This window comes from Malurus melanocephalus, unplaced genomic scaffold, assembly GCF_030028575.1.
Source record: "Malurus melanocephalus ecotype Western Australia unplaced genomic scaffold, MMel_1.1 scaffold_350, whole genome shotgun sequence".
Taxonomy (NCBI): Eukaryota; Metazoa; Chordata; class Aves; order Passeriformes; family Maluridae; genus Malurus; species Malurus melanocephalus.
Genome location: NW_026623582.1, coordinates 217,859 through 227,990, shown reverse-complemented (window position 1 = coordinate 227,990; position 10,132 = coordinate 217,859). Strand labels below are relative to the sequence as shown.

The 10,132-nt window shown below is 41.9% G+C and overlaps 1 protein-coding gene across 2 annotated transcripts; it reads left to right on the top strand.

Moving 5' to 3' along the window:
* Window positions 1–136: 136 nt before the first annotated feature.
* On the top strand, window positions 137–9,233 carry CUNH5orf63 (chromosome unknown C5orf63 homolog). 2 transcript variants are annotated; one of them, XM_057378250.1, is made up of 5 exons: window positions 137–220; window positions 1,579–1,693; window positions 4,867–4,987; window positions 8,023–8,079; window positions 8,860–9,226. In XM_057378250.1, the coding sequence occupies exons 2-5, from the start codon at window positions 1,635–1,637 to the stop codon at window positions 9,037–9,039; spliced, it is 417 nt and encodes a 138-aa protein (XP_057234233.1). In that variant the 5' UTR covers window positions 137–220; window positions 1,579–1,634; the 3' UTR covers window positions 9,040–9,226. The 2 variants fall into 2 exon arrangements, with proteins under 2 accessions (XP_057234233.1, XP_057234232.1); XM_057378249.1 differs by lacking the exon at window positions 137–220 and adding an exon at window positions 229–427 and having other exon boundaries at window positions 8,860–9,233.
* The last annotated feature ends 899 nt before the right edge of the window (window positions 9,234–10,132 follow it).

Here is a 10,132-nt window from a genome sequence, read left to right as displayed (position 1 = left end):
GTTTTCTTTTTGTTACTTTGTTTTGTTTTTTGGGGATTTTTTGGGTTTTTTTTTGTTTGTTTGTTTGGTTGGTTGGTTTTTTTTACTTTTTTACTTTCTCTTTCCCGCCCCTTTTGCCCCCGGGAGCGCTTCCCGAGCTTCCTTGGTTTCCTTCCCGTGGCTCGGTCACGTCACAGCCGGCGCTGCGAGCGCTGCGGACCGCGCGTTCCGGGGAGCGCAGGTGGGTCCGGGACCGGGAACGGGACCGGGAAAGGGAAGCTTCCCCCGGGGATTTGACTCCTCCGGGATGCGGCTCTCTCTCCGGAGCGCGGTTCCCCTGCTCCTTGTCCCTGTTGAAGGTGTCACACGTTTGGAAGTATCGGCGTCACGGATGGGGCTGGCTCCTTKCAGGGGATCATGAAGAGGCCACTGGATCCAGTGTATCCTGGTGGGGTCGCCGCCGGTCCTTGGAGCGTTTATAGTATATATATATTATATGTGTGCACACACAAATACATGTATTATTATATTTACATAAAATATATATGTGCGTATTATGGGTGTATATGGATAATAAACTGATGTTTTATGTATTTTATATATGTATATATGTACGTGTACGTAATACGTGTACACAGACAATATGTGTATATCTATGTATTTGCATATATGTGTGTATATGTATATAATGTATGTGTATTACATAAAATAACATATACATGTATGTATATATGGTGTGTATTAATACATGTATATATTTATATACATAAAATATACACGTTATAAGTATACCTAAATGTATGTTATATATAATAATATAGAGCATCATTGTATACATGGTATATCACATAATACACAGTATCATTAATACAATTATCCATACAATGCACCAAAGTAATACTACATATTAATGACATAATAATACCACCTCTATTGGTTCTGTATAAATTGTGTATATTAATGCTAGCAATATATTAATGTTTTAATAATGTTGATMTATTAGTATGATGTTATAGGATGTRATATGTAACGTCTAAGATTAATTCCATAACATATTTGATTGTATACRCGATGCAGTGTTACATAATATGTATGACATTATATATACATATACACAATATATATGCAGAATATCTTATCATTAGTTATTACTATTATTTAAAAAACTCTCTTATGAAGTTTATGTCATGGTCACAGTTGCTTGTGCAAGTTTTGTATCGTACTCAGAACAGGCCATTAACCAGCAACCTGCTGGCTGTCATGTAAATAATCTGAAATTTGGGGTCTGACCTTGGACCAGYGTGTGCAATGCACACTCCTGGAGGGATTGCTGACCAAAATGTGTCGCAGATGGGGATGAAGTGGTACTTCCATCCTTTCTGGGATGGAATGCAATGTGTTTATGTCATTTGCCCCAGATTACTGTTCTTTGGAGGAGACAATGCATGGAAACATGCATTGATTGATGGACCACTCCACAGATACACCTGATTATTACTATTAATACCATATTACTGTTGATGTCTTTGAATTTTGAGTTGTTGCAGGAACCTTCTAGATTTATGTGCATGTGCAAGATGTTTTTCTTGTCTTTTGCAGACCTCCTCTGCACATCTATTGGGATAAAAGCTGCAGGATTTGCTGTCCCTACTKGCATGGGCTCCTTGGTCTGTTGCTGTGGCTCTTATTTTCCTATTCAGCATTTTCTTGGTAGGTAAGCAAGTGCAGACTGCCAGAAAATTTGATTTACTCAATGGTCATAGCTGGTTTTGCATGAGGGGCACCAGGAGACAGGTGTTTTGAATGCCATCAGCCTGCAGTCTGATATTTGCACCTGCTTGCTTCTTCTATTGTCTCTCAGCTGTTGCTCAAAAGTAAATACTTGGTGAAAAGAAAATCACTCCTGCTTGTCTTTTCCTTGAGTGAGGCTAAGAAAATGTTTATACAGATAATTATCTCATCTAAATAATGGATAGTTTTAGTGTCACAACTTTTTCAGCAGATGAGGATTTRTTAGGTGATGGAAATTCTATTTACAGGAATGAAATCCAGCTTGGGTTTGCAGATGAGAGCATGGGCCAAGCCCAGACTCAAAAACATCATTTGTTAAAACTGTTCTGTAGCATTGTCGTSTAGGGGAAGGTAAGTTCTCACGGTTGCAAGCAGTCCTCTTTATATTTATGTATTACATACATTTATGTATGTATTAATTAACCATTTTCCTCAAACAGATCTTCATAATTTGGGGTAGTCTAAAGAGAGATTCAGAATAATTATGTGGAAGGTTTTTTGCGTTTTGGTGTCTTCCTAATGAAAGATAGAGTAGGGATGTGTGTAGGACCTGAATGCTGTAAGGCAGCAAACTATTTGGTTTCATCTGTGATGTTTTCGTACTTGATCCAGCACAGCAAGATGAGTAAATTCCTCTGATTAAAACCACATTTCTGTGGGGACGGAGCCCTGGTTGCAGCCCTGTGAAGCCAGAGCTGCTCTGTGCTTTATTCTGGGTTAAATGCAGCGGGTCTGGCTGCTCTCCTTCCTCAGGCTGCATCATCTGAACCCGRGGAGCTCAATGCCATCTGACAGTGCCTCGCCTGCCTTCAGGGCTGCATCTCAGTCCTCGCTGTGCTGATGGAAGGGCAGAGTGTGACCAGGGCCTGTGTGGAGATCCAGTAAATCAGGATTAAACCTTCTGGTCTTTTTGTAACTGACCTTTCAGCAGCCCTTGGTATCATCCTGCTTAGGTGAATAAATAGGTAGACAGGACTCTGTTTTCTTCAGATTACTTATGAAAACATCCAGCCAGTTTTGTGCTCACCCTTTCAGCACATTCTTTCTTCAGCTGCAGTACTGGTCAATGAATTTGCTTTCCAAAGGTAGAATTGCTTGTAATTATAAAATAATTATATTTTTTATAATAAATTTTATAAACRTTATAAGTTAAAATAACTGTATTTAAAATAAATTTATAAATACAAATTATATAAAAAATGGCCTGTAATTATATTRTAAAATTGGTAAGGAAGTTAAAGCRTTGCTGGCTGATTTATTTCTGTGAGATCTAAAGCTTGGGCACTGATGTTATTTTCTTAATTCCCCTTTGGCTGATGCTTTGGGTAGGGGTTGTCCTCAGGAAAACTGAGTATGGAGGGTTATAAAAAAGGGGATATATATACAACTAAACTGGAATTGTTTTATGCACATGTGTGGAAGGCAGGTTGGGATCTATGGAAATCTGGCTTTACTCATTCTGCTACCCACAGAGCAATTTGAGAGATCTTCATTGTTTGGAATGCTGGCTAGGCTGACAATGAAAGCGTTCTTAAAAAACTTGTCAGAATGCAGACTTTAAAAAAAAAAATTCCCATTTCTCTCTTGCATGCAATCAGGCCGGCGTGCTGCAAATACTTCATGCCAAAACTGCACCCATTCTGGAGATTTATTTATTGTAGATTTAAAAATGTCTACATCTGACTGAGGCTCTTACTGTCATCCAGACTTGCGTTTTCCCGACAGGTTCCAAGCTTGTTCTCACATTTGGTGTGTAAAATCCCAGACAGTTCCRTTTCCACCTGGCAAAGAGAAACAAATGCAGCGGCTTCCAAGGACTGAGATCTTTGCCAGTGTGTGCCAAGTCACTGCKCGGTGACAGGAGGTTTTCCAGCTCTTCCCCTGCAGCTGACTCTCACTAACAACTGCAGTGTGTGCAGGAAGATTGGTGGGGCAGTATCCTGTCACCCATTTGATTTTTATTGTGGTTGTGGCTTGGAATTGCAGCAGTTCAGAGTTCACTATGCTCTTCCACAGTGGTTATGCTGGCTAAACGGTCCACTTTTAAAGAAAAAGAGCTTTGTGATACTAATACTGAGAGATAACAGTGGTTGCATTAGGTTCTTTTTTATTGACCTTTACCTAAAATGTGCTTACCAGTTGCAATGTGGTCCTGCTTACTCTTAAGCTGTTTAAAATTATGACTTTATGTTGTGTGTTTAGCTTCAGGTAATAGAACTGCAGGTGAGTCAGGCTTGAAACTGAGCAAAAGCAGTTTGGCTTTGGGTTAAAGAGATTTGATTTGATTAGATTTGATTTGTAAATTCTGGTATCATGTGTCATGTCTGCTGCTAAATCACCATGCAGACTCCCTTTGGCTTCGGGTTTTTTTTTTAGTCCCTGAGTCCTAAAATGCCTTGTAAAGGTCACATTAAAACATAAGTTTGGAGGACAYGCTGTTGTTATTAATGTTATTAGGAACAGACTCCGCCATGGCACCCTTCAGTAACACTCAACTTACTTAAACTCTCAGAAGTATCACAAACCCATCAATCAATTTGCTGTTGCAGAAAGCACTTGGGGCATTGTGAATGATTTTAAYACAACCAAGTTAAATTGTCTTGGCTGCAGCCTTTTACTCACTGCAGAACTCGTTACATTAATATTCTGATTAGGTACAGATTAGTTTTTTTGATGGAGTATTTCGGGTAAGTAGAATATGTCAAACACTGCAGCGAGATTACAGAGGTTCAAAGCACAGCACTTTGCATTTTTTAAATACATAATTCCAGCTGGCATCAGTGCAGTTGGAACAGCATTTATGTCAGTGTTTGTGTTAGGGAATTTAAAAGGGGCATTTCAACAAGAAAACATGGGTGTTTTGTTGSTTTTTTTTCATGGAACTGCTGGGTTTTGAGCTGCACAATGTTTCTGGCCTGCCACAGAGTAAACCATCTCCCTGATGAATGTGTTCACGCCGTGAGCATAAAAAATCCCGGGAGAGCATTTTGATTGTGTGCACTTTAGAGCCGTGATAGAAGCATCACATTTACCCTGACATTAAACTTCACGAGCTGTAACTTGGCACAGAACAAGCTTTTATTTTTGCCTGAACAGGACGATGGTGCTTTGTTTCCTGAGCAGAGCCCTACCACGTGTGAGGCACTCACCCAGCCTTCTGGGGAGACGGCTCTGCTCAGCCAGCACAGAGAAGCCAGTGCTGACTTTATTCACCAAGGTAAGAGCTGTTTACGCAATAAAGCTGGCAAAACTCTGTCTACCGGCTTTGACACACAGGAATCACAGATTAAATGGCTTGTCCTTGTTTTTTTTTCTCCCTTCAGAGTTGTATTGGGTGTTTTATCAGCGGCTTTGTGCACGCCAGGTTTTGCAGCACGGTCTTGCTATCATTGTAAAATGCAAGAATTAGCAACCAAMAAAGATTTCAGTGCAGTTGTGCCTCAGTGATGCTGTGGTTCATTTACTGGTTGAAGATTTGGCCCAGCTGCCAGTGTTTCACCCCAAAAAGGGATAACAGAGACGAGTTATTTTACATAATCTGCCAAGCACAAGCATCAGCAGTCAAAGCAGGCTCTTCAAAGTACTCAATGTTTGATTTCAGCACCACCTGTGAGACTGTAAAATGTGTCCAATAGTGTTGGCAGCACATGGGGACAAAAATGTACCTGTTTTACTCCCTTTTTGCTTTACTGGCAGCACATGAAGTGCAGGTAGGATTCTTAGAAAAACATGAGGTGAGCAGGGAGGGTCATTTTTGGGCTGTCACATCCCATTAATTGTTCTCAGTTATTGCACTTTCATGAAGGATGGCACAGGATGGGTTACGCTGCATTTCTGTGGTGGTTGCAGCCCTTAAGAAGARAATGACTACAAATGCAAAGCTCTGAGAGTTCTGACATCAATGTGGTGGCTTTGAATGTGATTAAAATAATTTCCTCCTCCTGAACAATGTTCATTCCATCACTAACCATACTGGAGTGTTTAAACTGCGGCAAAAGGTTAAAAATATCAGCTAAACATCTACTGAATAATCAAAACCATACTTTAAAGTTACAGCTTTCTGTCACCCTGCCCAGTTCAGCTTCATTCGCAATTAAAATGGGGTAAGGTAGGGAATAATGCTCTTACCTTTGGGTTAATAATTGATAAAAAAAAAGTTCTTTGTGTCTTAAAATTTCCTGCTTGTAAGGCACTATGTGAAATCAGCTTTTCTAATTGCAGACATCCAGCAGTTCTCCAAAATGGCCTTTTGTTAGAGGTGTTTTTAAATTTAAATGTTAACTGTTAACTTTAAATGTTCACCGGCAATTGCAAGGCAAAGCACAGGGTATAAAAAAAATTAATCTGCCCTGTTACTTACGCTAATAAACCCCTTTTCTGCCTCTTTCTTGTTTTTAATAAGGAGAAGAGAGGGGGAGAAGGCAGAAGGGAGCTGTGACTTCTGCAGCAAACTGATAGAAGCTACCAAGGTTTCCCCTTGTTTACACTTTTATGACAGCACCAGCATTCGTGCTTCAGTTTTAAAAAAAAAGCCTTTTTCTTTTTTTCCCTGCAAGGTTGCTGTTACCTCAGAGCAGTTCCCCTGTCCATCTTTTTTGTGCAGCTGTTCGGGTGCTGATGCCAGCACAAAAGAAGCAGTGGCAGGAAGTTGGGTCTGGTTCCTTCAGCATCAGTGCCAGCTTGGATGGCTGCACAAAAACTGCAGCACAAAAGGCAATTCTCTGTAGTAACAGAGCTGTCCTTTCCAGCAGGTGTGTTGACTATCAGGCTGAGCTGTCAGCACAGCATAAGTYACTTTGGGAAGGGTTTTTTTCACTGCCTGAACAGTAGAAGTCCCTTTTGCTGGCACATCTCMGAGAGAAGATTGTCCAAGACAGCTTTACCCAGGCAGCCCAATTACAAATTAATTCAAAACAAGTGATGGCAGAGATGTGGTGCTGCACTCTTCTACTGAAAAATATGTACTAATATAAATGTAATTTTCAAAGAGCTTTCACTGTTCACTAAAACAGTTAACTTTYGATTTTAAACCTAGTGCCTAAGCTTGCCATGAGAGTTAAACTATGTCTTTTTCCTAAAAGTTAGCCTACTTTGTCAGATGCAGTTATGTTAGAAAGCTCTCCACAGGCCTAAGGGAACCAAGTGTGTCCTATTTTAACTGGAAGGAGCCTGGAGTGTTTCAAAAGTGATGTGTAGGGTTCTGGGTCATTCTTTCAGTCACCAGAATCTGTTAGAGCAGTGCCTGCAAAAGCAACCAGAACCACAAAGAGCACAGCATTTCATCCTGCATGGTTTTCACAGCTTGTCTTTGCGGGAAAGATAATTTAGATTAGATGTGAATTAAATTAGAGTATTTAACCCAAAGTAATTCACATGCAGGAACTAAAATATAGCTGTTTCAGGTTAGCTTCACATTTAAACAAGCCCTAGGAAGGCTTCAGTGAGAGAGAAGGAGATCTTTTTCAGCTGTGGAAGGTGTTTTGTGGCAGAGGGACRTGAACATCATGTTCACCACCATACACTTTGTGAATTATGGCCAAATTCTGCTGTGACAAGCATTGAAGCAGCATTTTGTGAGTTACTTCTTCAGCCATGGACTGCATGGTCAGCAGGAGTCAGATGAGCAGCTGAAGCTAAAGACCAGGGAGTTCTCARAAATGGGAGGTTTTCTTTGGCTCCATCACAGCTCCAAGCACTGCAGCTGCTTGCCACTTCTCCCTGCTGGGGGTTGCTCTCCTTCCAGCTCTCCAGTTTGGAAGGTCCTGCCTATTTTTTTCCAGGCAAAGACATCCAGGTTATCATAAATTATCTCCTTTTCCTGCTTGAGCCGAGCCAAATGCCTTGATCTGAGACAGGCTGGAAGTTACCTGTGTGACTCTCTCWTTCCTCTCCTGGCAGGATTGGTGCCAGCAGTTGTCTTCATTTGATGGTGATGGTGCTTTGAATATGCACTGCTGACCAAAATGAGGGGTCTGTGCAGGGCCTTTCAGATTGTTCCCTTGGATCAGCTTTTGGAAGTCTGTTCATTTGCTCCATTTTATTATTATTGCTCGTTGTGTTTGAGAAATAGAATAGCAAATTATTAAATTCAGTGGCTGGGCAGGTTTTGGGGTTTTTTTTCATCCATGCTGCATTGATAAATTAAGTTTTAGAAAGCCCTAAGTGTGCTTGGTACAGAGGAGGGAATCTGTATTTACAGTAATGAACTTTTTTGTTCCACTGTATACTTTAAATTACTCTGTTTTCTTTCAGAAACCATGCCCTCTGTGTGATGAAGCCAAAGAAGTTCTTGAGCCATACAAGAGAAGGGTAATGTRTGGCAATTGCATGTATATTTTCCACATAAAAAGAACAGTTAATCAGCATTCTTTCTTTGTAAAAAGAAAATTGCTTGGATTTATTTGCATCTGTTATTCTCTCGTGGGTGACCTCTTCAAGACAATTTCAGCACTGATTTCCATAAAACTCATTATCCTAAGCATTTTGTGACAATGCTGCTCAAGTAAGTATTGGCAAACTAAACCAACATGCACCGTGCTGCAGTGGTTCTTGAAAACACTGATTTTGTAAATGCTATTGCCCAATCTGAAGGAGGGGTTTGCCACTTTCATGAGGCAGGTAATGACATAATTTAGGAAGGAYGTTACTAAGTGGGGCTTTGAGTATTTGAACTACGCGTGATTGTAATTTTTGCCGTTCTTCAATCAGGTTTTGATCTTTCTGTTGAAAGATGAAACTTTTAATGGCAGCACTAAGAGCTGTTGCCCTCTGCTGCCAGACAGGCAGCTGTCCTGTTCCCAGCTGGGTGTTTGGTGAGGTTGATGCTCACAGGAGAGTGATTCTGTGTAGTGGAACAAAAATATCCTGGGCTGGGAAGGGACACCTTTGTGGACAAGCAGCCTAGGGTCGTGGCTGCACGTACTCTGTGCTCAAAAACCCAAACACTTAACCTAAAACACAAAGAAAAAACCCCAAATCTACAAGAAAACACCCTTGCATTTCTGAGAGAAAGATTGGCCAAAAGACAAGCAGGTATTTATTGTTTTCCAGTGTCCAAGTAGGAATTGACCCATTTATTTTCTGTCACAGTTTATTCTGCAGGAGGTGGATATCACCCTTCCGGAGAAYTCGGCGTGGTATGACAAATACAAATACGACATTCCTGTTTTTCACTTGAATGGGAAGTTCCTAATGAAGCATCGAGTGGACCTTCAGAAGTTTGAGGACTGGCTCACAAAGCTGGAGCTGCAAAGTGGTGGAAGCCAGTGAAGGAAATGCAGCTGGTGTGGATCTCAAAGTTGAAATGTACTGTGGACTGTGGAAAAAAAGTATTCATCATCTGGCCTTAAGTTTCTTAAAACAAATGGTATTCRAGTTCAAAATCTGCAGTGGCTTGTGCTGTGTTTTGTGTTTAACACCCAGCCCAGCTGCACCAGGAGCCTCCTTTTCATTTGCTGTTCTTGTAGACTGGCTTTTTGCTGACAGAATCAGAGAACGGATAAAGTGAATTCTGTTCGTGAGGGGTTGGCATGGCCAGGTTTTAGTGGTGGGAGGTGGCACAGGGGTGGTTTCTGTGAGAAGCTGCTGGAAGCAGCTCCGGGATGGACACTCTGCGATATCCAAGCCCTGAAGTGAGGCTGTGGTGCCTCTGGGATAACAAGATATGAAAGGGTGGACAAACAGCCTTCACAACACCAGAGCAGGGTGAGAAATGTGAGAGAAACTGCTCTGCAGACACCAGCATTGGGAAGGAGCAGAAGGAAGGGCTCCAGGTGCTGGAGCTGGGCTTCCCCTGCAGTCTGTGGGGCAGCTGTGCCCCTGCAGCCCTTGAAAGTGGCCAGGGCAGCAGAGAACCCCCTGCAGCCGCTGCAGAGCAGGGGAATGTGCCTGGAGGGGGCTGTGAGCTCCTGGGAAGCTGGTGGGAGCAGTTTCCTGGCAGGACCTGTGACCCTGAGGGGACACACACTGGGGCASCTCAGGGAGAACTGCACCTGTGGGAAGGACTCACCTTGAAGAAATTCATGGAGGACTCTCTCCCATSRGAGRGACCCCACACTGGAGCAGGGRGAGAGGATGAGGAAGGAGAGAATGTTTGTTAAAATTACCATAAACCCCATTCTCCACCTGAACCACTAAGGGGAAGGAGGAAGGGGAAATGGAAGTGGTGCTGAGCCTGGGAAGAAGGGACGGGTAGGAGAAAGGTGCTCCTAAGATTCTCTTTACCCTGCTTTTAAGACTTCTTTTTCTCTTTACCCCACTCTGATTRGATTGGTAATGAACCGATTTCCCTAAGCCAAGTCTGTTTTGCCTGTGACAGCGATCAGTGAGTGATCTCTGTTCCCATCCCAACCTGTGTTTTGTC